Below are 27,959 nucleotides of genomic sequence, written 5' to 3'. Positions count from 1 at the left end.
CAAGAGATCAATGGGTGCTCTCTGCTAACAGCTTAAGGAAAAGCCCCAGAGCACCCATTATCCTGGCGAATGGGCTGAGCACTTGCTGGAAAAAAAAGAAGAACCCCAGGAATTCCCAAAGGCCATCCCATGCTGGTATCAACCGCAGCACGCTCGCCTTGTCTGAACGCTCAGTGTGGCCCACTGATTCAAGAGGTCTGCTGTTGAAGAAATGCTGTTGGGGGGGTTGTTTACTCTAATCAGCACAGATCAGCCTCTTTTCTGGGTGAATGATTGCAACCCCAGCCACTGGCAAGACAAGATGACATCTGCTGAAACTGGTGGCAGAATAACGTTGCAGACTCTGCCATTCACTTAGTGCCTTTGTGTTAATGATTCTAATCATCTTTGCACAGTCAACTCAGCCAACGGCGGACCCATCACATGGCCAGCGACTCACCAACACTCTGGGTGCAGCAATAAAGGCTGGAGTAACAACCCGTGCAAAGCTGGTTGGCTGGTTTTATAGGCCAGATGGAGATGAAAGAAGATGCGATACTTTGAATTTTCTAAAAGCTTAATGTCACATTTACACAATCACTTCTCAGCTATACCTATTACTGTGTCTGACAGGTATGGCTATTGTTTCCCTAAAATTGAGTTCCTGCTTCTTAGGAGCGAGGTTAAAGGATGTCGCAAAGGGATGACTGCCGCTTGTCAGGAGTTAGAGAGGTGCCTGTGGGGTCCTAAAGAGCGTGCATGCCCCAATGAGCTGGTCAGGAGGAGCTACTTGGCACAATTTCACCCTGTCAGTGCAAGTCACTCCTTAATCCCTTATGTAACAGAGCAGAGCTTCTCGAAAAGGGAGGCCATTTATTGCCCCAGTAAAATACGACTGGGAACAGGAAGACCGGCTGCCACAATGCAGGCGACCATAGGCTTTGCCTGTAGTTAAAAGAATGATTTTACTATAGTTTTCAGAATCACACTACCTCAATCCAAACCCAGAAGGCAGCAACAGAAGGCAGTGGATGGTATGCTTGTAAATCTGTGTGTTCCATTCTGGGCACCACATGCCCCCTGCCCTCCCCCTGCCAGCACAACTGGTTTGTCCTGGTGGCTCCCAGAATATCTGCGTTCAAACAGCCCCATATCTCTGGACCTCAGTACCATCAGGCCCAGAATTCTGAGCCAAGTACTTCTGGGAATGGCCCCTGTGTCCACATCTTCCTCCAGCACTGCTGGGGGAGGTTTCTATTTAAAACACAACAACAACAACAACAACAACATCATCACCCAGAAGATCCCGAAAAATTAAAAAGGGAGAGAACAACATGAGGATTATATCATTCTGTGCTAATTTGTCTCTATGAATATATTTTATAAAGCATTCATTAGATTTCTTTTCAATGACTAGTCATCAATACATTTCGAGTGCCGGGGCCTCGCTCCAAGACATCAAGAGAATTATCGTTTGGTGAAACAGAACCAGACTTCTATCATCATGGCAGAGCGTCAGTGTGGGAACAGTAATGACAGAGACCCGGCTGGTTATTGTGTGCTGGCATTTGCCAAGTGCTAGGCAGTGCACTAAAGATTCATTTGCACGTCTCAGTACATTTCAATAGTTAAACAAGGTAGACAAAATTATCCTCGCAGTTCTGTAGATGAGAGGACTGAGACTGAGGGCCAGCCAGTGAGTTGGCCTTGAGCAGACCTGGACAAAGCCAAGATTCAAGCCAGGACTATCAGACTCTAAGGTACTGAGCCCTGACCACAATACTCTATCAACGTTTGCCAAACCTCATTCCTGTCTCCTGTTGTTTCAAAACACTATCTAGTCATTACTGTCAGCCTCTGTTTTCCCAGTTGTTAACTGATCATGCAACCATAGCAATGCTCATTGGTGAAAATGGCTTGGGAGGCTTTATTTGATGAACAATTCCTTTATTGAAGGATGAGCTCTCTCTGCTTTGTGAATACATTCCACTCCTAAAATAAGCTTGGGAACCAGAAGATGGGGCTGTCTTCACTTATGCAGACACCTATTTCTATACCAGTGTTCACCACACTGCAAGGTGATAACAGATCCCTTGATATCTTGTTAAAATGCAGGTTCTGATGCATCAGATTTCAGGGGACTTCTAAGCCAGTGGTTTTTACCTAGCGGTCCCTGGACTAGTGCAGACCATGGGCCAGTGCTGGACTATGTACATAAAAAGGCTGGATACCGGGGCCAGGGAGAGAGTACAGTGGGGAAGGTGTTTGCCCTACACATGTGTGGCTGATCTGGGTTCTATCTGTGGCACTCAATATGGTCTCCCGAGACCCACCAGGAGTGATCCCTGAGCAAAGGGGAAGGAGGAAACCCTGAGCAACACTAAGCACGTGCCTCCAGAAAAAAAGGGTTGGAAACGCCTCTACTGAGGATTTTCACCAAGCACCAGGTGCTGCTGATGTTGCTAGCCCACGGTCTCCACCTTCAGCATCAAGGATCCAGGAAACATGGGGAAGTAGTACCCACAGCTTTCAGATTCCAAACTCAGTTCAAGAGAAGCAGGGCAGTGGAACAAGACATCTTTCAGTAAATGATACAAGGCAAAGCTATCTAAAAGCCCAAATGTGGAGATCAGACTTTAAACCAATCCATTGCTTTTGGGGATGCTGACATCATCGGGTTTCTGGAACAATTATATTCATTCACACAACCAGACAGCACAGGAGGGCACACGCCGTTTATGCTATTTAGTATTCTGGCAAACTACCAGGATTGAGGCTATTATCCTTCCTGAGCCTCAGGTTCACGGGAATGTTGATAGGTCCAGGTCAGGTTTCTGCTTCAGTGCTCATAGGAGCAGAAGGCAGGACAGAGCCTGACCAGGGGCTAAGCACGGTGTCCAAAAGCACAGAATGGGATGGCTACAAACAACTCCATGCTTCTTTCCGATGTAAAACAGTGTTTGTATATCTTTTCCTGACCATACCCTTCTTTGAAGGCTGGAGCGATAGCACAGCGGGTAAGGCGTTTGCCTTGCACGCAGCCAACATGGCCGACCCGAGTTCGATTCCTCCGCCCCTCTCGGAGAGCCCGGCAAGCTACCGAGAGTATCTCGCCCTCACGACAGAGCCTGGCAAGCTCCCCGTGACGTATTCGATATGCCAAACACAGTAACAACAAGTCTTACGATGGAGATGTTACTGGGCCCGCTCGAGCAAATCGATGAATAACGGGAGGACCGTGACCCTTCTTCACAGCTTGTTTTCTTCCTGTGCCCCCATTTCTTACTTGTTGGCCCCCTCTTCTCATGCTATGGCCCCTTGTTTATGTCACTTTCTTTTTGTTTTGTTCTGCTTCGGGGTCATAGGCTGTGCTCAGGAATTACTCCTGGCTCTGTGCTCAGGGATCACTCTTGGCAGGCTCGGAGACCATTTGGGGTGCCAGGGATCAAACCTGGATCAGCCACTTGCAAGGCAAGGCAAGAACCCTACCTCCCTACCTGCCCTTCCGGCAGTCTTACTGCTTAGGCCCCTGTTTTTGTTTTGTGTTTTGTTTTTGAGAAGAGTGAAACAGAAGGGCTAATTAACATGCCATTACAGGGCTTAATCTCTGTAATTCTCAATTTGCCTAAGGAAATGGGAAAGGAATTTGTGGTCAAGCTAATGCCACCCCAACCCCAATTCAGTGGGTCCAAAATGGCTTCTTAATAAATGTATAAGCCAACCCATCTGAAAATGTACTCACACTTTATACACCATAAAAAACATAATTCTGAACATGTTGAAGTAAAACTATCCCTGTTCTTCTGTTTTAGTTATTTTTGTTTTGTTTGGGTGTGGGAGTCATACACAGCAGTGCTCAGGGTTTACTCCTGGCTCTGAACTCAGGAATCACTTCTTGCGGGTCTCCGGCGACCATATGGGGTGCCAGTAATTGGTTGGCTGTGTACAAGGCAAGTACCCTACATGCTGCACATTTGCTTTGGGCCCCATTTCTGTGACTTTCACTTGTGGTCTCCTTGGTGTATTTTGGAGGCCCACAACCAGGCCAGTTGAGAGATACGGATGTAAAGAGCTAATTTTCTCCTTTCATTGCTATGTGAGCAAGAGAAGCAACCCACCTGGCATGCGCTATCATAGACTGTCTCCATTAAACAAGGGCATCCTAAAATGAAGCCCCAAGAAGAAAAAGCACAGATCAGAAGTGAGTGCAGGGGCTGGAGCAATAGCACAGGAGGTAGGGCGTTTGCCTTGCACGCGGCACAACCCAGGTTCGATTCCCAGCATTCCATATGGTCCCACGAGCATGGCCAGGAGTTAATTCCTGAGTGCATGAACCAGGAGTAACCCCTGTGCATCGCTGGGTGTGACCCAAAAAGCAAAAAAAAAAAAGTGAGCGCAAACAAGGCATGTGTGGGCACACAAAACACAGGCATGCGAACATACCTTTTATATGTTACTAAACACCTCCTACCCTGCCGTAAGCCCTGGAAGCCACAATTTGGACAGCATGTGGAGCACTGAGATGAAAGCCACAAAGACTTACAGTCCCCTCCTTTTCAAAGTCTGGTGGAAGTAACTTGACGAAGTTATCAGGAAACACTCCTCTTCGGCCGTTGAGTTCTCCTTCCCACCAGCCGACATCAATGCAGTCCTAGGGAGCAGAAGAACAGAAACTGAGAAAGGGGGTGCACACCCTCCAGAGAGGTCTGATGTCTGAACGGGGGGGGGTGCTCCTGAGGCTGCTATCAGTGGGGTGATGGATACTAAGACAAGGTCAGCCCAAATCCCAGTTAGTAAGGCAAGGGGAAGCCTGCGGGTGGGAACTCTTAAACTCAGAGCTGTACTAGGCGCCTTTAATCAAGATCAGGAGGAGCGCTCTGCTTTAAAGACGAAGGAGAAGTCTTTTTCTTCATTTCAGCTTTACTGAAATAAAACTGTTTCATTAATGGCAAACATGGCTTAGAAAATATCACATGCATACACATCCTCTTTGATTAGCCTGTCACCAAGCTTTTTGAAATTAAAAAGGGCTTTGCACCACACGGTTGAGCATATAAAAATCACACTTTCTGCCAGCTCCTAAGCGCACGGAACACCCTCACCTTCTCCTTTGGCTGGAGTGGGAGCACAGCTGTCATCATGCAAAGCCCCTGTCCCACCTCACTGAGATCACTGTTTGCTTACTAAATGAATGAGTAAATCTATTCATTTTCCCTGAGTGAACTTTCTTTTGAAGAACCCCTATTTTTCATCCATTTGACAAGTGTTTATTGAGGGCCTACTCTATGTCAGGGCCTGTGTAGAGAGCATGAGCCCCTGGCAACCTCACTGTTCTCCAGGGGGGTACCCAGCCTCACACCATACATCCACTTTGATATTTTCCCCCTACCCAATGGGTGAGAATGCGGATTTGTGCTAGTTTTATAAAATCTCTTGTTCTGGGTTCAATTCCATGTCTACCTTCCCAATCCAAGCCTCATGTAAATCTCCTTCCTGGATATTTTTTTCCTGCCAACACATGTGATGGTGTATATTATACATACACACAACACGGTCAAGTTCAACTCTGTGAGTAAAAATCCAATCGCCATACCTTGATTAACAACTTCCAGCTAAAGTTCACAATTTGAGAAGGCTTTCACAAAAATAATAACACACAAACATTTTCCATTTTATTCTTTAAATGCACACAATGATTATTATTTCATGTCTCTGCTTGCATTGGCACTTGTGCTTCAGCATCTTTGAAAATTATACTGAAAGCAGGAAATGTCGAAGAAATGGATGCTCATGGCTTTGGAAAGATGCTCAGGACCTTCCAGAATATTCCAGAATACTAATGGGATAGGAGAAGTGGGATGTGAGGACTCTGACAGCAGAGGCGCAGCTGGCTGAGGATCACAGGGCTTACGTGGCTCCCTTGGGATTTGCGAGATCAAACATTCCACGAGGGAAAGGGACGCCTCTGCCTTTATCACCAGCCCTCTGCTGAAAGTCTGACATGATAAATATTTGTGGAGTCAGTGAATCAATATTTGTGGAACATAACCCAGAGTTCTGTGAGCTACTAAAGGCTAATACTTGCATTTCTGCAGGACAAGATGGTCTCTATCTACCATAACTCATGGAGAGTCTTTATAAAACAGTACAGGGCACACCCTAGGTGAGAAGTGAAAGATCACCACCTTCCCCACTGGTTTCTGTGACAACGACACCTTGACCCCTTATAAAAGAACACGAGTTTTGGAAATAGGTTTTTAATCACAAGTTGTACATTCTAGTCCCAAACAATACCAGAAAACTGATACTGGAAACATCATATTCAAATTTACCCAGAACAAAAAAAAAGCACCAAGACTGAACAGGAGAGAATGCTTCTCTTTCTGAGAAAAAGGGCAATATGAAGTCGTGATCTTGCTCTCATCACACCCTGAATCAATCTAGCATCAGTCCTCAAAGGAGAGACTCACAAATAGGATGCTGCTGGGAGGACCAAGGTTCTCCAAGGTTCTTCTGACCCTGAGAAATGATGACACCAAAGATGCCAGAAAAACTTTTGAAGGAGGTAGGGGGTGTGATTTCTTTCCTCATAGGTAAAGGTAAAGGCCCTCCCGTTGATCGTCGATTTGCTCGAGCGGGCCCAGTAACGTCTCCATTGGAGACTTTGTTGTTACTGTGTCTGGCATATCGAATACTCTCGGTAGCTTCTTTCCTCATAACCCTTAGAAATTAAGTAATTCAATCCAGAAAGGTTTGGCTTCCACGGAAATGTCTGGCATACTTTCTCTTTTTCTGGACAAGTCCTTCTCATCTTCCATACCCAATATGAAGCTCACCTTTAGGACAATGACTTAGATTTTCCCTGACACTTATGACCACATAAATTTGCACTTCATAATATCCTTCAACAAACACGTATTCTTAAAACTGTTTTGTTATTGACTTAATCACTGGTTGACAATATGATGGGATTCCAAGATTTAGCTTCACACCTCTACAAGTGTGCAAGACTCACCTCCATGTTTCCAGAGACATCTCACCACCTAACAGGACTGTGTGCTCACTGGTCCTGATTCCTCTCCTTCTTGAGGTCAAGCAAGTCTAGAAGGAAATTCTGTTTCTTGCCTGTTCATTTGCTGTAATTATTCATATTCTACATGTGAGTGAAGCCATCTAATAATGGTCTTTACTTCCTTACTTATTCCTTAGCACAATCACTTCAAGTTCGATCCACATTGTCCCAAAAGGCACAGTTTCTTTGGGGGATCCCCAAAAGTGTTCTGGGGCACAGGTCACTCCCAGACATACCTGGCTATCAGTTTGATGGTTCAATACTCAGGTCTACTGACACTGTACTGCTTGAGCCCAGTGGTGCTGGAGGTCACCAGGGTCACACAGTGGTGCTTAGGAAGTCATCTGGAGATGGCGACTGAATTCAGGGCCTCATATATGCACACCAGACCTTTGAGTTATCTCCCTGATCCCAGTTTCACCTTTGTAATGGCTGAATTGAGTATCCATTGAGTATCTATGCTCTACAGCTTCTTCACTCATATGTCAATAGACTCTGAGGTTAATGGCATGGTTTGGATATTCTGAATATTGTTTCTATAGACATATGGGTTTCAAATTAGTGTTTTATAGCTTTTGCATAAGTTCCTAAGAGTTATACTGCTGTTGGGGGCCACTCTCTTCAGTGCTCAGAGAACTATGAGGTGGCAGGGATTGAATCTTGGGTTCACACATGCAAAGCATATGCTTCAGCCCTTTGGACCATCTCCCTGGGATCTTTATTTAAATTGATTTTTGGCTTGGGAGCCATACCTGGCAGTGCTCAGGGGCGACTATATGCTTTAGGACCCCTCCCAGTTGTGCTCCAGGTACCATGTGCTATCAGGGATTGAATTCAAGTCTCCCATATGCAAAGCATGCATTTGGCCTGTTGAATTATCTCTCCAGCCCTCATTTTAATTTGTAAAAGAGTCTTCATACCATTTTCTGAGGCACCAATTTATATTCATTCCCACCTACAGTGTACCAGGGTACCCTTTTCTCTACAGCCTTGCCAATACTTCTTGGTCTCAATCTTTTCAACAAAAGACATTCTTACCTAGTGATGTTGAGGAAATATCTCCTTGTGGTTTGGATCTGTATCTCCCCAATAGTGACATTAAGCATCTTTCATGTGTCTGTGGGCCATCTGTATGTCTTCTCCGGGTTTTCTGTTGGTTTTTGCAGTGCCAGAGATGGAACCCAGGACCACATACAGGCAAGTAACCTACCATATTCCTGGCCTCCTAAGTCTTCTTTGGAGAAGTGTCTATTCAGGCCTGTTGCCCACATTTTTTTACCTAGCTGCCAGCATTTTGGGTGTTAAGTTACATGAATTCTTTTTATTTTTTTTGTATAATAACACCTTCAAAAAGGTGTTGGAAAATTATATTTTTAACTAATTGAAGTTGAATTTAAAATGATGAGAATTGGTAGGCACTAAACACTAAATATGCAGAGAACACCACTGCTAACTCCAAGAATCTTAGACTTACATGAAAGGAAGACACATAATATTAAAAAAGGTCCTTTTTGATAACAAGTGTCAACTCAGAGTACCAAAGTGGGAAGAATAATCCACAGCTTTTTAAATAATCTTATTTTAGATGTAAACTTCAATATGTTTTATTGTTAATTCACTGTTTGATGAAAACAATATATTTGTAGAAGCCAGCACAGAGATATGTCACACTCATCCAGTTATCAGCAAGAATGAAATAATGACATCACACACATACATGAAAATGCATATACTCAGTCTAACATTCACTGCCATCCAGCTGTTCATCGATTTCCTCGAGCAGGCACCAGTAACGTCTCCATTCGTCCTAGCCCTGAGATTTTAGCAGCCTCTGTTTACTCGGCCTTCCCAACGGTGCCATATTGGAGGCTCTTTCAGGGTCAGGGGAATGAGACTCATCGTTACTGGGTTTTGGAACATTAAATATGCCACGGGGAGCTTGCCAGACTCTGCCGTGCGGGCAGGATACTCTCAGTAGCATGCCTGGTTCTCTGAGAGTGAGAACTAGACAATAAGAGGTCGTGCAGCTATCTAACCTTAATTATTTTAAGTAAATCTTCTCAGATGAGAAGAATATGCTTCTATAAAGGACTGGACTTCCCACCACATTCATTTCAGATAATGTTACAGATTATGTCCACAAAAGGCACTCAACTATTGTTTAATGACAAAGGTTTTAGAAAATAGCTTGCTTTCAGGCTTTCTAGATGGGGCATATCCTTGGTGCTCTCTTACCCTACACAAGGCGTAAGACAAGAATTGCCGTAATAGAGTCCTTTGCTTCCATATGTGAAGAGAACAATAAAATAGTTAATAAGTAAAAGCATGATCTAGTATAACTTTAGAACAAATGAGGCATGCCCATGTGGCAGGAGGGGGCCAGGGCACCTGCCTTTATTTTTATGGTATCTCCCTTCAGTGGGGAACAGCTTGGCTAGCTCACCTCTGCTCTGCTTCTTATGGAAAATGTTGAGGGTGCTAATCATCAGGTGATTCAAGGTAAGGGCAAGGGAGGGAAAACATAACGGTAGAAGGCAATCTGTCATTGTTCTGAGTCCGCTAAGAGTAAGCACAAGGCTCCTGCACGAGATAAGCGCATTCAAAAAAGAAAACCATCAGTGTGACTGAGAATACTAAGGAAAGTGAAGAAGGGAGGATGCTGCAGAGTAGAAAATGGCTGCAAGGTCAAGGTGCCCGGAGAGGGAGAATTTCTAGAGAATGGAAGGCCTTTTCCCCTCCCTAGCAATAGAAGCTAATTTACAGGAAACAGGAACAATTTTGACAGCACAATGAGAAATGAAAATAAATCCTCTTCAACACACCAGACAAAAGAACTAGCCTTTTGATGGCAGAGATGAATAGAAAATTATTTGTATGAGGGCTGTGCTTCCAGAAGTGTAAAAGAACAGCAAATTCAATTTATTTATTGAAGACCTAAAACAGCCAGGAGAGGAGGGAAATTCAGGGAGGGGGAGAAAGCACATCATGCGTCCTCCTGGGGCTGCCAAGTTCAGAGCCCAGTCGGAGAGGGAACTGCAGAGAAGATAAGGTTCAGGTGCACTGACAGGAGTGTTAAGCCAGACTTTAAAAAAAAGTGGGACCAAGAGAAGTTAAGTAGCCTGGAAGGAGAAAATGAGGGCAAGGGCAAGGGCAAGGGCAAGGGAAAAGGCAAAGAGCAGGAAGGGAGGAAACAAGGAGAATGGAAAGTACGGCACGTGGAAGAGAAAGTTCAACAACTGAACTTGATGTGCAGGCAATGCTTGACCCCTAAGCAACAATGACTAGGGGTGCAATGCAATATGACACCCAGGAGTGAGTGACAGGGCAGGTGAAGGGGAAAGTGGTCAACAAACTGGCAATGCATGTGGATGTCCCCAAGGAAGAGGACAGGAGGTGGGTAAAGGCAAGACAGAGGCAGCAGATGAGCACTGTGGAGTGAGGTGGTGTGGTGAAACAGGTGGGAGATGACCGTATTTGGGGGGTGAACAAATCTTTCTTTGCAAACTCGGGACGCTATTCAGAATTACACCAGGACCAAGGGCATGATCCAGGATGAGGTCACCCTAGTGAGCTTTGTGTAGGCAGGCGAGGGGATGGCCTCTGAGTTTTCAGGTGTTTGCAGTGGAAAAGAGTAAAAGCATCGGCACAAAGATGGAAGCTTCCAGAAAAACTTTCCCGTTTAAGCCCTACTGGCATGAAAGAAGAGGTAAGTACACCTAGAACCTATCAAGAGTCAATAGTATGGAAGGAATTCTGACAGCGAATGCTCATTCTTCTCTGAGAAAAGTCCTCAAAACAGGTTTTCCTCTGCCTTAGGAATAGGAGCATAACAGAGTAAAAACTACTTATTCTTGTAAGATCCAAATGGTGTTTTTCCTTTTAAGGAATGAAAAAGCAGTCTTTGGTATACTGGAGTCCCACCTCTCGGGTCATGAATGCACTGTCTCGGGTGATCCCAGAGATCAATGGGGGGAAGAGAGCCAACATGTGCCATCTGATGTTATTTAGGAGGCCTGCTAATGATCTCTCTGTATCTCTCTCTCCATACACAGAAAAAGTCTCTGTTAGGTTAAAAAAAGGCCATCATTGCTGGGTGATGCCATGGTAATTGCTGTGACTCTATGGACTGGTCCCATGTTCTTGAGGGATAAGTTTACATGCATTTGTCAGGTGATTCAGTGCATCACCAGCTCCTGGTTGCAGCTCACACGCTTGGAGGTATGCCATAGCCCCCTGACCCCTGTCAGGAGTGATTGCTGAGTGCTGTTCAGTGTGCCCCCCCCAACCTAATATTTCAATTCTGTCTCATTTCTCATTTCAGAATACACACATATAGTTCTCCAATATAAAGCACCCAAGTTATTTGATCAAAACACTACTGAACTACTGATCATTAAGAAGCATCTTTAATTGTGTTACTATTACTATCCATAAGCAATAATAAGAGGGTTGAGTTTTCATGGTGTTTGTTTACAAAACGAGACTGATGCATAGGTACTGCCTTACTTTATTCATTTGATCTTATATTGATATATTTTCTTTCCATTTAATATAAACTGTGATTACTCATTATATCATAACCTTCTCTTTCATAGCAGCTTATGATACTTATTATCCCTAAATGAAATGAATAGATAGTATACTTATTAAAATAAGCAATCTATTGAAAAGTAATATCATGATTTAGCTATAATATGTATTATAGGCAAAGTATACCTTCTAATAAACGATATAATCAAGTGCCTAGACATAACTTCATTACAAGCCAAAATTAAGAATTCAATGCTTGTACCTATATGTAACTTAACACTGAAAGTCCTGGCTACAAAACTAATAGTCCACAGATGTCATTTGTCACAGAAGTAATATTACATAAGTGACATAATTTTCCTAAGTGGTGAACTACCATTGGTAACCTGAAGGAAAACTAAGCACCTCTTTTCTCCTCCATTTATACAGTAGCTACATTTCTAGAAAATTCAGTTTTATTTAATTTATTGCTCTTATTTTCTTTTTGGGGGCCACACCTGCTTTTCTCAGGAACCACTGCTCGTGGTGCTTGGGGGACTATATGGGGTGCTGAGGTTCGAATTTGGGCACCTACAAGGCAAGCACCCTACCTGCTGTAGTATTTGTAGTGTCTCTCCCACCCCAGAAAACTCATTAAAGCATGAGAAAGAAAAAAATGGCAGGATGCCAAGGCCTGGGCCAGATCTCAATGCTGGGCATCTGATTCCGTCAGCGGCTGAGGCCACCACAGCCCCATTCCACACAGCTGCTACTCCAGAGACCAGCTGAGCTGCTTGTTGGCGTACAACCATCATCAGCGAGTCACCTGTAATCTAAGTACTCCGCATCTTTAGAAAAGAACATTTTCTTTTCTAAAAGCCAGCTTGCTTGGAAATAGCTGAAAAGAGTAATCTGCCACCTCATTGTGGGCTCTACTTTGTCAGGAATGCAAAGTAGCATAATGGACAAGTGCTTCTAAAACCTGGCTGCACATTTAAATCATGGGGGTGGGGAGGGAGAGGGGAATAAAGAAAATCCTAATGCTTGGGCCAACGCCTACATCACTTAAATAACAACTTCGTGAACAGTCAGGGGAAAGAATAGGAAAATGCATATGCTTTATGATGTTTGGGCCACACTCAGCAGTGCTCAAGGCTTACTCCTGTCTCTGAGTTCAGGGATCACTTCTGGAGGGCTCAGGAAACCCTATGCAGTCCTGAGGATCATAGTGAGTGACCACCTGCAAGGCAAGTGCCTCAACTTCCATACCATCTCTGATATTTTTAATTTCATGGGGGTCTCCAAATCTGGGCTGAGGGGGGGGGCAGGGATGACTCCCAATGATACTGGGCCAACTGGGTGAGATGGCTCCAGGCTAGTGCCCAGGGATACTGTGCTATTTGCGTCCACCAGTGCTGGGGGTCACCATAGCCACAAAGGCAGTGCTTGAGGGCTACCAGGGGCATACCCAGAGATGCTCAGGGCTCTTAGAGGTGCTCTGTGGACCATACAGTGCCAGAAATCAAACTTATATGCTTTGTGCATATAAGCCATACACTCCAGTTCCTTCAAGTTAGCTCCCTGACCTCAGTTGTTGCCCATTAAAAGGTTTCTATGTCTATCCAATGTGAAGGTTGAGAATCAATAATTCAGACCTGTGCTTTTCACATGGTGTACTCAAGAATTTAATGTGTACAGTATCCATTTGGGGGTCCTGTGAAAATGTCATTTCTGTGTGTCGAGGCAGATCTGAAATTTCAATTTTTGATTTTGGTTTGGTTTGAGTTTCAGGCTACACCCAGCAGTGCTCATGGGTCCCATGTAGTACTAGAGACAGAACCCACCAGTATGAAAAGCATGTGCTCAATCCATTAAACACTCTCTCCAAACCCAGATTCAGCGTTTCCAACAGATTCTCGGATGAAGTCGAAGTTGCTTATCTATGAGGCAGATTTTGTGTAGTATTCACCTTTAAATTCACTGGAATCAAAGTTGGCTGAGTGATGAATAGATAAATGGCCCAATCTTCTGCCAGGCTATTACTCTACTGCTCTCAATTTTCAAGCCTTAGAAGTGAGGTCAGGTTGAAAGAGGAAGAGACAAGAAGTTAGCTACACACAGTCAGCTTCAACTACATGCTCAGGCTTACCTGTTGATCTCTAGTTGACTTCTAATGTATTCATAATTGTGGCAACAACTTTAAAAGTAGCCCCCAGAAGGTAGGTCCCCAGTATAAGAGCCCTATTTGAGTTCAGACAGAAATGGACACTTCAGAAATGGACATACCGAACCCAAAGATGAAGATGGGTTCATCAACACGTGCCAATGAAAATGAAAAGTGCCACTTGGTCCCTTCTGACCATCAATTGTCCCCACACTCCATACAAGCACTTTCTCAGAAGCCATCCAGTACAGCTACACCTAACAACCTTCCCTGATGACTGAACTATTTTTCAAGGAGGAAGTGAGTGCTGTTCAGCTTGGCTGTTAAGTGAGCTTCTGAGTTCCCCGAGGGGGCCACCCACCTCCCCCTTATCACTACCAATGCCACCAACAGTTTGGAAAGTGCTGCTTAATATTTACTAATGAACGCTTTCTGCACAGAGCTTCAGGGGGGCTGTAGAGAGAAAACTCCACAGCAGCCAGGGCCCAGGAGCACTCAGCATTACCTCTGCTTGTTAACACCTCCCCAAGAGATGCAATTATTCTGCATGGCTGGGATTTCTGCTCAGAATTTCCAACATTCCCACAAGTCAGTTGCTAAAGCCGGCTCATCAACATCACAGCTTATGAAGTAACGGGGGGTGTGGAGTGCGGAGAAGAGAACTACAGTTGCTCTCAGTATCTAAAGGATTGCCTGGCAGACCCAAGTTAATGAGGGAAGCTGAGGAGACAGTCCCAGGGACAAGCCCACTCAAGAAAATGTCATACTCCACTTGCCAACATCCTGGTATCATTGAGGCTCAGGCAGTCACGCACTTGTTCATGCTTGTAAATACCGAGAACAGTGCTTATGACACTGGGACATCGCGACCTTCAAGAATTCACCTACTTATGGAAAAATGACTTTTATTGGGCTATAAACTTAAAGACTTTGTTATACTGATTTTTTTATTTTTGTCATTTTGTATAACTGGCAGCAAAAAAGAGGATAGATAGATAAGATATATGAAAGCAGTCAACCAAGCTGCCTAGGGGTCATGCCCATATTAACTGAAACCTACATGGATGTCTTGACAACTTCAGAAATGCCCCCATGCAGCCTGTATTATCTGTGAAAGGCTAACCATGTCTTAGTTTGCATTTTCCTGCTTCCTCCTACATCTGGCCATTTGTGATTATAGGTCCTCAACAACTGTGTTTGCAGTATTGTTGAGAGACTGGATTGACTGTCTTCCTTGCAAGAACCTGCATTTTGGTGGGTAAGCTACCGGGAGTTCAACTCAGCCTGCTGGATTTGTTAGGATTGGTCTAGTTTAGAGTATCCAACTTCTTTGGCTACCACCTCTCTTTTCAGAAAAGTAATTTATTCATTCCACCTCCCCACCTCTGGAAATCTACCTTCTTTAAGTGAAAAAACGGAAAGCTCACAAGTGCACCCGAGGCTCCTGTCATTGCTCTAGCTCACCTCAGCTTCATCCCTGAGGCAATATTACTTTGGAAAACACAGGGCTAGGAAAGCACTATCCTAAAGCTGTCTTTTTTTTTTGTTGTTCTTTGGGTCACACCCAGCAATGCACAGGGATTACTTCTGACTCTGCACTCAGGAATTATTCCTGGAGTGCTCGGGGGACCATATGGGATGCTGGGAATCAAACCTGGGTTGACCACGTGCAAGGCAAATGCCCTACCCACTGTGCTATTGCTCCAGCCCCTAAAGCTGCCTTTTCTTAATTCTCAGTTGGATGCCAAGGGTCATCTGCAAGGTTTTCTGACTCTGTTTAGTCAGAATCCAACATCTGGAACTGAAGGTGGGTAGGGGGTTTTGCCTTGTGTGCAGATGATCTAAGTTCGATCCCTGGAACCCCATTACGGTCCCTGAGCCCGCTAGAGTTAAACCATGAGTGCAGGACCAGGAATAAGCCTTGAGCACAGCTGCGTGTGCCCCCACCCCCTCACCAAAAAGTAAAAAAAGAATCTAATATCTTTCATTACTAGTGATCTTTGGGATGTCCACTCAGCTCAAGGTATATTCATGCTTTATTTTCAGCCAGGCTGGAGTTTTGCCTAACTGATGTACAGACTGCTAGTTCAGAAACTACTCAATGAACCCCCATTCAGCTTCTGGGGTTCATTCTTTGGACAGCTTTTACTTAGAAGGAACTCACTTTATTCTCAATATAACTGAACTTTCAGCTCTATCTCTAAAGTCTGGGCTATGAGGCCTACTTCCTGAAGAAGTCCTGAAGAAGGAAATGTCTGAAATGAAGACACATGCCGGGGATTTTAATTATTCTGGCACTTCCTTTGCTAGTCGTATGGTCTTTCCCTAACAAATAAAACGAAGAATTCCTGATGAAAAAAATAGAGTAGAAATGCAGCAAGTGAAGGCCACCCAACCTGTACCAGCAAGCAGCACACACAGAAGTACAAACAATCTGGCTATAGACTTCTAGTGGTGAAATAGTGTTGAAGGGCTATCAGCCCCAGAGAAGAGCCCAACCAACCAATCAAGACCCTTCTCCCTCGCCTCCCCCCCCCCCCCCCCCCCGCCTCACATACCCTAGTGAGCTGGGAAGCTTGCTGTCTCACACTCCTAAAACTCACTCTCAGCACTTGACTTGGGAAATGCTTACAAAGTGAACTGAGAGTCTCGTTATCACCAAAAAATGAAAAGAAAGCCCAAACCAAATCTTAGTCCCAGAAACAGCATTCATGGTCATTAAGATAGACAGGCAGGGATCAGGAAGGCTCCAGGGGATTTTAGCAGGAGGTACCTAGAGCTGATTCCCCTGAAGTCTCAGTGCTCACAGTCTGTTTTCCCTTTTAGAACAAAATTCTTCTTTGTGGAGCCTCTTTGGACAGTTGCACCCATTAGTAATGCCAAGCAGGGTTACCATCACAGCCATGTCCTGAGCCAGTAGGACATGGCAGACAGTTTAAACACAATAAATATATCAGAACTGCTTTCTGATGTCATTGTTTCATATGCAGTTCCTATCATCTTAAAGGTGGGGTGACATTTGTGCTTTTAGCCATTTTTTTCTAGTATTAGATGGAAAGAATTTTGACTTCATAATTCTCCTTCAAAAATGTGGCAATCACATGCACAAGAGATATTCACAGAGTCTTTCTGGCCTGTTCTTATCTGGCTTTGCATATGGCAAGCAACACAGACTACATAAAAGGGTACGAGAACAAGTCACAAACAAATTGCTAATAAGTATGTGGATGTTTCAATTTCTTCGTGGCTCACACCTGGAAGTGTTCAGGGCTTATTCCTGGTGGGGTTCCTGTGACTATATGGGGTGCCAAGGACGAAACCCATGTCAGAAACATGCCAGGCAGGCCCTCTACCTGCTGTAATTCAGCTCCTCTCTACATTTCTTTTTGTCCATTTAGACCAAATCAAGAATGCGTAGTTACATAATAATGTTTTCATAGAGACTTCCTGTTTTCTCCTTGTGAGGAGGCGTACATTGAGATGACCACTTGATGCATAATTGTAAAAGCCGTTTTTAATGGCACTGTCAGCTGTTCAGGCACACAGCCGAAGGCTGAGATCATCTCTCAGGGAAGCGCATTCTAGAGCCGAGTTTTTAATTTTCATTTAAGCTTAGAAAACGATATAGATGCTGCCCTGCAAAACAGGCTCTTCATTGAAAGAATGATAGATAGATTTAAAAAATCATTTTGCTCTATTGACAAAGACACCAGCATTTCTTCCTTTTGTGTGTGTGTGTGTGTGTGTGTGTGTGTGTGTGTGTGTTTGGGCCATACCTGGCAGTGCTCCAGGCTTACTCCTGGCTCTGCACTCAGGAACTGGCCCGGGTGGTGCTCAGAGGACTATATGGGTTGCTGGGGATTGAAGCCATTTGGCTGCATGCAGTGCAAGTACTATCACTCCAGGCCCCAACACCAGTATTTCTTCTTTCTTTATTAAATTTTTAATTTTTAAATGAATCACCGTGAGGTACAGTTACAGACTTACAAACTTTTGTGCTTATGATTCAGTCATACAATGATCGAGTACCCATCCCTCCACCAGTGCCTATTCTCCATCACCAATGATCCAATATCCCTCCCACCACCCCCACCCTACCCTGCCTCTGTTACAGGGCATTCCCTTTTGCTCGCTCTCTCTCTCTCCTTTTGGGTATTGTGGTTTGCAATAGAGGTATTGAGTGGCCATTATGTTTGGTCTATAGTCTACTTTCAGCACACATTTCCCATCCCGAGCTGGCCCTCCAAGCATCTTTTACTTGGTGGCCCCTTCTCTATCTGAGCTGCCTTTCCCTCCAGCATGTGAGACCAGCTTCCAAGCTGTGGAGCAATCTTCCTGGTACACATCTCTACTATTCTTGGGTATAAGTCTCGCATTCTGTTACTTTATATTCCACAAATGAGTGCAATCTTTCTATGTCTGTCCCTCCAACACTAGCATTTCTAAAGCATCTTTTATTATGTGTTGAGATTTTCTTAGCTTCTACTCCAACTCAAAAAGAAGGAAAAGCAGCAGGGCTGATCATTGGGAAGCACCTCCATGTCGCAATTAAGCACTGGGCAAGAGAGGTTAAGGACACAGATATGATTGTTATGAAGGCCAAGAACAATGAAGCCAGCTGTGACGGCTACTAGTTAATTCCTGAAGTCATACTGTGGAGCTCCAATTTTCACCAGACAAATCTACTTTCTTTTAAATTGTCCTATAAGGAAAACTTATTTCTTGGCATAAAAAATATGTTTAGGGGCTGGAGCGGTAGTACAGCAAGTAGGGCATTTTCCTTGTGTGCGGGAGACCTGGGTTTGAACCCTAGCATCCCATATGATCCCCCAAGCACCACCAGAAGTAATTCCTGAGTACAGAGCCAGAAGTAAGCCCTGAATATCACTGGGTATGACTCCAAAACCAAAACCAAAACAAATGAATGAATAAATAAATATCTGTTTAGGGTTTCTCCCTCAATTCTCAGCAAATTTAGCTCCTAGGGTTGTCAATCTGTGAGAAAATGTTGAGCCCCGGGACAAATCTAGGCCACTGGGTTGCTCAGCTGAGTATAGAGATAACTAGTGGACTGAGATGACCTTAGGGGCAGAGGGACAGGGGTGGGCAGGGAAAGTCCCTGTTATAGGAGAGTCACAGACTTGCATTACAAAGGGAATGCAAGGAAAAATTAAAATAAAAAACAAGATCCTTGAAAGTCCTGCACTAACTTGTCAAGTATTTACTTAATACTGGCTCAGCCGGCCTCAGGGGAAAACAGGCCAACCAGCAAGGTTTTGAATTTTCAGGGCTCCTCTGCGAGGCAAAATTTTTTTATTTTGTCAAAGTCCAGTTTAGTAATCTTTTCCTCCCTGGATTGTGATTTCTGATGTCATATTTAACATCTTTTCTCCTGTATTGCCTTGTGGTTCGCTTTAAGCTAACCTCTGCACCATGCACTTGGTTTAGGCGAGGCTTTATTTTCCATTTGCTTATGATCCACCAACTGCGCCAACACCCTTTCTTGAAAACACGACCCTATTTGTCCTACATTTTCTTTACACTTTCATTGGAAATTAATTGGATGTATTTTTATGGTTCTTTTTCTAGGCGTTCTATTTCAAGGGCAAGCTAACTACAGCCCCTGGGCCAAATCTGGTGTGCAACTATTTCTGTACAGGTCTTATATAGTCTTTTATTTTTTTATAGTCTTATATTTTTAAGTATCAAAAGCATAATCTTTCGGAATGTGAAAATTATAAGAATTCCAGTGCAAGTGTCTGTAAATAAAGTTTTCTTGGAACTCAGCCACCATCTCTGACTGCTTTTGCTTAGTTTTGACAGAGCCTGCGTGGCCCACAAAGGCTAAAATATTTATACTCTGGCCCTTCACAGAACAAGTTTGCCAAGTCCTGGTCTAGGATATGAGGATTCTTGTATACATTTATGCAAAACCTCAGGAACCCTCTGAATGCCACCAGACAAAAATCACTGTAAGGACAGAAGCTTTGAATACTCATTTGAGAGCACCAAGGAAGAAAGAAAAAGGAATGCCTTGACTAGCTGGCCACCCTTTCCAAGCAGGACTCAAATATAAAAGCCCTATGTGAAACATTTCTGAAAATGAGGAGTTTTGCTGCAGCTTTATTTTCAATGACAAATTTTCTTAAATATCTCCATGAGTCATACACTAAAAAAAAAAAACCATTTGGAATGTGAAGGATGACAGATTAATGTCATGAATTTAAGGCATTGTTTAAAAATAAACATCAATTGGAAAATGACACGGAATTTTCAACTTGAGTAATCATTTAAAAATGCAAATACTTCTCAGTTTAGTAGAGATCAAAGAGAAGGATAATACTTAGGGATGGCAAGGAGACTGAAGCATTGTCATCCGCTCCTGTATGGAGGCAAATAGGCATCAGCTTTTAGAACCTCACTTAAATGTCTTTCAAAGGCACTGTGGCAGCACTATATATAGCACTTTACTATCAAGATGTAATAACAAGTGCTATCATCTATATGGGCTGGAGCGATAGCACAGCGGGTAAAGCGTTTGCCTTGCAAGCGGCCAATATGGCCGACTGGAGTTCGATTCCTCCGCCCCTCTTGGAGAGTCCGGCAAGCTACCGAGAGTATCTCACTTGCATGGCCAAGCTACCTGTGACGTTAACAACAAATCTCACGATGGAGATGTTACTGGGCCCGCTTGAGCAAATTGATGCATAATGGGAGGACCGTGACCATGATCATCTACATGATATTTATCATAAGCCAAGTACTTGAAGCACTACTTCTACGTTAACTCATTTATTTATTTATTTATTTTTATATTTTGCTCTCTAGGTAACACTCAGTGATGCACAGGGATTATTCTTAGCTCTGCACTCAAGGAATTACTCTTGGCAGTGCTTGGGGGACCATATGGGATGCTGGGGATCGAACCTGGGTCAGCCATGTGCAAGGGAAATGCCCTACCTGCTGTACTATAGCTCCAACCCCTACCTTAACTCCTTTAACCTGCAATAATCAGGTAGTCATGGCTGTTACACTCACCCATTTTGTGGATGTGTAAATCAGGCACAAGAGACCAAGCAACTGATGTCTGGGGTTACATAAGTAATGGAAAGTGGCCTAAGTATTTACAAGTGCCCAATAATTTACAGGGCTGGAGCCATAGCACAGCTGTAGGGTGTTTGCCTTGCACGCAGCCAACATGGCCAACCCGAGTTCGATTCCTCTGCCCCTCTCGGAGAGCCCGGCAAGCTACTGAGAGTATCTAGCCCACACGGCAAAGCCTGGCAAGCTACCCGTGACGTATTCGATATGCCAAACACAGTAACAATTGTCACAATGGAGATGTTACTGGGCCCGCTCAAGCAAATCGATGAACAACGGGAAGACAGTGGCAGTGGACAGTGACAATAATTTATAAGGATGGTGAGGACTACACACAGCATGGTCTGAAATAGAGGAAAACCAGTCCAATCTAAATAAAAGAGCACCATGGGACTCCACATGCCAGGGTGCTAAGGAACCACTGTAGCTTGCAGCCAAGGAGACACATAATGCATTTTTGAAAAGGAGGGGGCTGCAAAATAGTGTGCATGATACTTATTTTTATTTTGAATTTAACTGTGTACTTGATAATGGAGAAGAGTATATCAAATATAATGGGAAGAATGTGAGGTCATATGTGATTTTAAACTTTCTTTACATCTTTACCTGCTTTCCCATCATTTCCTCAAGAGCATTATTCATGTTACCAGTATTTTTAATTAATTATTTTTGAATCACCATGAGATACACAGTTACAAGGCTGTTCATAATTGGGTTTCAGTCTTACAATGTTCCAAGACCCATCAATCCACTAGTGTAAATTTCCCACAACCAATATCCCCCAACTCCCTCCTGCCACCCACCTACCCTCTCCTGCCTCTATGGCAGGCACCTTCTTTCTTTCTCTCTCTCCTTTTGGGCATTACAGTTTTCAGCACAGACACTGAGGGGTTATCATGTTTGCTCCTTTACCTACTTCCAGAGTGATCATTTCCAACTATTTTTGTCATAGTGGTCCCTTCTTTGGTACTCTCCATATCCATTCATTTGTAAGCGAATTTCATGACTTAATTTTTCCTAAAGCTGCAAAGTATTACATTGTACAGATATACCATAGATTCTTTATCTACTCATCTGTTCTTGGGCACTCGGATTGTTTCCAGATTCTGATTATTGTGTCTGAAAAAACTCTGAGTGCCCGAGAACAGATGACTGGTCAAAGAAACTTTGGTACACAATGGAGTACTATGCAGCTGTTAGAAAAGATGAACTCATGAAATTTATATACAAGTGGTACTACATGGAAAGTATCATGCTAAGCGAAACGAGTTCAGAAAGAGAGGGACAGATATAGAAAGACTGCATTCATCTGGGGAACATAAGTAACAAAGTAGTAGACTAACACCCAAGAATAGCCGAGATAAGTACTAGGAGGATTACTCCATGGCTTTGAGACCAGTTGCACACGCTAGGGGAAAAGGCAGCTCAGATAGAGAAGGAAGCACCAAATAAAGGGTGTTAGGAGGTTCCTCCCAGGATGGGAGATGCGTGATGAGAGTAGACTATAGACTGAACACGATTGCCACTCAATGTCTCTTTTGCAAACCACAGCACTCAAAAGGAGAGAAAGAAGAAAAGGGAATGCCCTGCCACAGAGGTAGGGTGGGATGGGGGGGATGGGGGGTGGGAGGGATACTGGGATCAGTGGTGGTGGAGAATGGGCACTGGTGGAGGGATGGGTATTCGATCATTGTATAACTGAAACCCAAACACAAAAATTTGTAAGTCTACAACTGTACCTCGTGGTATTTCACTAATAAAAATTTAAAAAAAACAGATTCTGGCTATTGTGAATAGTGCTTCAATAACCATAAAAGTGCAGATGGCTTTTCTTTTGTGTGTTTTTGGGCCTCAGGGGTATATTTCCAGAAGTGGTATTGCTGTGTTGTATGGAAACTCAATTTATAGCTTTTTGAGAAATAGATCAAACACTCCTGACATTCATATTCACCCCCACAAATAGATAAACTAATCCTTGGGGAAAAAATATAGGAGACATCACCTTCTCCAACTTCAAACTGTACTACAAAGTGGTAGTAATTAAAATAGCATGGTATTAGAATAAGGACAGACCCACACATCAATGAAACAGGTTCAAATATCCTGACACTGACCCTCAAATACATGATCACCTAATCTTTGATAAAGCAGCAAGAACTATGTAGTGAAGCAAGGAAAGCATCTCAAACAAGTGGTGCTGGGAAAACTGGGTAGCTACAAGCAAAAAATGAATTCAGATCTCTTTCTAATGCCAGGCACAAAAGTCAGCTCAATATGGGTTAAAGGCCTCAATATCAGACCTGAATCTATAAGGCACATGGAGGGAAAATGTGGGTAGAGTGCTACATGACATGAAGCTTAAGGCCTCTTCAAAGAAGAAACACCACTGACCAAGCAAGTGGAAGCAAAGATAAACAAATGGGACTACATTAAACTAAGAAGCTTCTGCACTTCAAAAGAAACAATGACCACGATGCAAAGACAGCACACAGATCGGTAAAAAGAATTTAAAAATTATTATGAGATAAGGGGTTAATATCCAAGATATATAATGCACTGGTGGAACTTTACAAGAAAAAAGCATCCAACCCCATCAAAAAAACAAGGAGAAGAAATGAACTGATACTTCCTCATAGAAGAAATACAAATGGCCAAAAGACACCTGAAAAATGCTTTACATCGCAAATCATCAGGGAGATGCAAATCAAAACAACAATGAGATATCATCTCACACCCCAGAGACTGGCACACATCAAAAAGAGCAATCAGTGCTGGCACAGATGTGGGAAGGAAGGGACTCTCCTTCATTGTTGATGGGAATGCCAACCGGACGAGCCTTTTTGAAGAACAATATGGACATTCCTCAAAAAGTTACAGTATTATTTAAAAGCATATCCCATGCTACTTTCCATCTTAGAAAAGTATAATAAAATGCAAACGGAAATGTAAAGAGCAGAGTCAGGGCTATTCAGCTATAATAAATAACCTCTGCCCTTAGAAAAGCGAACATACATAATAACTGGGAACTTCAGGGAAAGTACTGGCCTCAATTTCAGAACAGTTCAAGATGCCATGAAAGAACAACTTGTTCCTTCTCCTCTTCTTCCTTTATAACAGCCTCGCAATAGCCAGAATTCACCTTTTACATTTCTAAAGCACTTTCAACCACAACACCTCATTGACTCCCCACCGCAGCCCTTTCAGCAAGCAGAGAGGTAGAAAATAGAAAACAGAGGAAAATAAACAGAGAACAGTGCCTCGAATTTTTTTGTGGCAGGAAGATGCAGTCTGAAATGATGTCGTAGGGGTCACGGTGACTGGCCACCAAAACACAGCCCTCCGCAGTGAGAGGATAATTTGGGTGAGAGATCCAGGAAACCTAGTGATGGTTTTATCTAATCTGCAGCGGCTCACAAAGCCGGGGCTTTGCATCTGTTGCAAATCATCTGGCTGAAAAATCTATAATTGGGACCATCAGAACTTGGGGGCTGATTTTTTCCAACTATTAGGGATGGCAATGGTTTTCCACTTCAAGTCAGACATTTAGAATGCTTAGTTAATTTTTGGCTGTGTATGATGGTGAAGAAGCTCAATCAGAAGAGTTTTTTTAAAAAATTTATTAGTGAAACACCATGAAGCACAGTTGTAGACTTACAAATTTTTGTGCTTGGCTTTCAATTATACAATGATCGAGTACCCATCCCTCCACCAGTGCCCATTTTCCACTATCACTGATCCCAGTATCCCTCCCGCTCCCCATCCCCCCATCCCCCCCTGCCTCTGTGGCAGGGCATTCCCTTTTGTTCTCTCTCTCCTTTTGGGTGTTGTGGTCTGCAAAAGAGGCATTGAGTGGCAATCATGTTCAGTCTATAGTCTACTCTCATCACGCATCTCCCATCCTGGGAGGATCCTCCCAACACCCTTTACTTGGTGCTCCATTCTCTATCTGAGCTGCCTTTTCCCCTAGCATGTGTGACTCGCCTCTAAGCTATGGAGTGAACCTCCTGGTACTTATCTCGGCTATTCTTGGGTGTTAGTCTCCTATTCTGTTACTTTATATTCCCCAGATGAATGCAGTCTTTCTATGTCTGTCCCTCTCTTTCTGACTCATTTCGCTTAGCATGATACTTTCCATGTAGTACCACTTGTATGCAAATTTCATGACTTAGAAGAGGTTTTATTGGAGGAGGATTGTATGCTCCCAGGCGGTGCTCAGGAAGCCTGGAAGCACCACTGTCCATCAGGCAAGGAGGCTGAATATCAGTGCCAGGGGTTTTCAGTGCCATGGATATCTAGGCCACCCCAGTAGTACTGGGGGCCTCTGGGCTTCTACCAGGTAGAGCTTGGGTAATCAGGTGGTGCCAGGAATCAAATCTGGGTCACGTGCACACTAGGCATGTGCCCTAACAGCTGTACTATTTCCCACTCCCTCGATTCAAAAGATTTGTGATTAAATGCATTTAGGTAATTCCAATTTTATTCAATTGTCCCAGGGTCCTTATAACTCTAAAGAGGAAAAGAACCAGCAATGGGTTGTACCACTAGGAGCCTATGACGCTCTGTGAAGGAGACCTATTCTGACGGCTGCAGGGAGAACGAACACATGCGGTCTAATAAAACAGGCCATCTTGCACAAACTTCTGATATCCTGGAACATAAATGACTCAAGGGCTGAACACTGACATTTTTCAAATGTGTGTGGAACCAGCTGATCCCAAACCTATGCTTAACTTCTTCATTCACTCAGAAAACATGTCCTAATGGGTCTGTCAGAGTGTCATCATTTTCAGGGTGACACCTGCTAATTTACTCCTCACCCTGTGGCCACATTTAATCCTGGTGTTTTAGCGCTGTTAAAAAGCCCCAGCAGTTCAGAGGGAATGGGTTGAGGCCAGAAATCGATTCGGCTGATGGCTTTTCTTATACCAACCTGAGATGCTTACTTGAGCATCCTGTAGTCCACCCCTTCCCCTTCCCCTTCCCCTTCCCCTTCCCCTTCCCCTTCCCCTTCCCTTTCCCCTTCCCCTCCCTCCCTCCCTCCCTCCCTCCCTTCCTTCCTTCCTTCCTTCCTTCCTGTGGGGTAGGAAGCAGCAAGCAAGTCTGAAGCTATTTTTTTTACGTGAATCAATGTTTCAATTAATCAATTAATGGGAGGGAGGCAGGAAGGGAAAGTAAATTTAGAACAAATGAAAGAATATATAATCATAAATAGACTTAAGAAGGGCTGGAGCAATAGCACAGCGGTAGGGCATTTGCCTTGCGTGCAGCCGGCCAGCCGAGCCAGGTTCAATTCCTCCACCCCTCTCGGAGAGCCCGGCAAGCTACCGAGAGTATCTTGCCCGCACGGCAAAACCTGGCAAGCTACCCATGACGTATTCAATATGCCAAACACAGAAACAACAAGTCTCACGATGGAAATATTACTGGGCCCGCTCGAGCAAATCGATGAACAATGGGAGGACCATGACCGTGAGACTTAAGAAGGAGCTTAGGACTGTCTGTCTCTCCTTCTCTCCTCTTTTCCTATTTCTTCTTATGGTAGTAGACAGAAAACTGGCACCAGGAGAGAAGAGAAAGGCAAGGGGCCAGGGAAACAGCCCAAATGCTAGAGCTTGTACTTTATGCATGCCAAGTTCCTAAGTTTGAAACCTGTCACTTGGGTGCCCGTGAATGCCACCAGGTATAGCCCTGGGGAACCCCATAGCCACAAGGACTGATTGACACCTCAGAGTGACTGCTAGGGAGGTCTCTATAAAAAAGGAAGATGGTCAAATCCATGTGCACGGGTAGTCATAAATGGGAGAGAACTTCGGCTTTGGGCACACCAGGCAATAGCATTAACCCTGAGCTGGGCCCCCCATTGCCTCCACACGATCATTCCATCTCTGGAGAAGTGACAGTTGGAACCACAGGGTCATGGAGGATCCTGACTCTGGATGAGAAACATGGGCACCAAAAGCAGGGTAAGCCAGTCTACTCAATGAATAGACAAGAGTCCCCTCTGGGGACTGACCCAATGACCACAAGTACCTGAGGGTTGCACAGGACACACAGGTGGCACCATCCTGCTTAGCCCCAATTTCAGGGGCAGGAGATGCCTCTGTCACTGACCTGCTGTGAGCCCCTTCTTAGCAAAGTGCCATGTCACAGGGCTAAGTTACAGGGCTGCAGTGACTGAGTCAAAGCCCTAAGTCACAGGGCTGCAGTGACTGAGTCTCGGGAAGTGGCAGTCAGGGCTCCCAGACCCAGAAGTAAATGGTGCTATCAGTCTAGTATCTGGAGTTTTTTTTTTATCACACCCAGCAGTACTGAGGGGCTCCTTCGGGCTCTGTGCTCCATAGATATGCCTCATGGTTTTCAGAGGACTATGTAGTGTCGGAGACCAAGCCCAAGGCGTGCACATGCAAAGCATATACTATGGCTCTTAGGGCCATTTCTCCACCCTGAATCTAGTATTAAGTGAAATACCTGATCACTGTTAAGAGAAAGAGGGAGGGCACCCATGAAGGCAGTGCCCATGCCAGCTGGACTAAGCAACCCCCACTGCTGATCTGCTGATCTACTATACAACATTTGGACTCCCTGGTCTGACATAGCCCTAAGAAGAGGCAAAAACCCAGTTTGCATTTTTTTATCTCATAGTTCAATGTCTCTCAAAGAGGAATCGAAAGAACTATGCTTGGAATATCACGATTCACTCAAATGAGAGATAGAATCCGGAGTTCTGATCTTCGTCAACGCTCAAGAATCAGGGACGCTGTCTCATTTGCCAAGACATCAAAAATCAGATGGGCTGGACATGTAATGAGGTTTACAGACAACCGCTGGACTAGAGCCATTACTGATTGGATTCCACGAGACATCAAAAGATCACGTGGACGCCCACCTATAAGATGGTCAGACTTCTTCGTCAAGACCCTAAATGATCGGTTTGAGGCTCTACATGTTCCTAAAACGAACAGATACCATTGGGCTACGCTAGCACGCAACCGGGATGAATGGAGACGTTACTGGCACCCGCTCGAATAAATCGATGAATAACGGGGATTAAGTGATTAAGTGATAAGTGAAGTTCAATGTCTATCTAACCTGGTTTTCTTTAAGATGCACCTGCCCTGGATGGAATAGAGAAGG

At 44.1% G+C, this 27,959-nt stretch overlaps 1 protein-coding gene across 3 annotated transcripts in view; it reads right to left on the bottom strand.

Annotated features, from left to right (window-relative positions):
* The window catches only part of SH3KBP1 (SH3 domain containing kinase binding protein 1), a 388,497-nt gene that overhangs the window by 70,645 nt on the left and 289,893 nt on the right, over positions 1-27,959 (bottom strand). For all 3 annotated transcript variants that reach the window (XM_056131073.1, XM_056131074.1, XM_056131075.1), the window contains one exon: positions 4,523-4,630. In XM_056131073.1, the coding sequence (XP_055987048.1) occupies positions 4,523-4,630 (108 nt within the window). The remainder of the gene's footprint in view (positions 1-4,522; positions 4,631-27,959) is intronic.

This window comes from Sorex fumeus, unplaced genomic scaffold (genome assembly GCF_029834395.1).
Source record: "Sorex fumeus unplaced genomic scaffold, SorFum_2.1 ptg000086l, whole genome shotgun sequence".
NCBI lineage: Eukaryota > Metazoa > Chordata > Mammalia > Eulipotyphla > Soricidae > Sorex > Sorex fumeus.
This window is presented reverse-complemented; position numbering and strand designations above follow the sequence as displayed.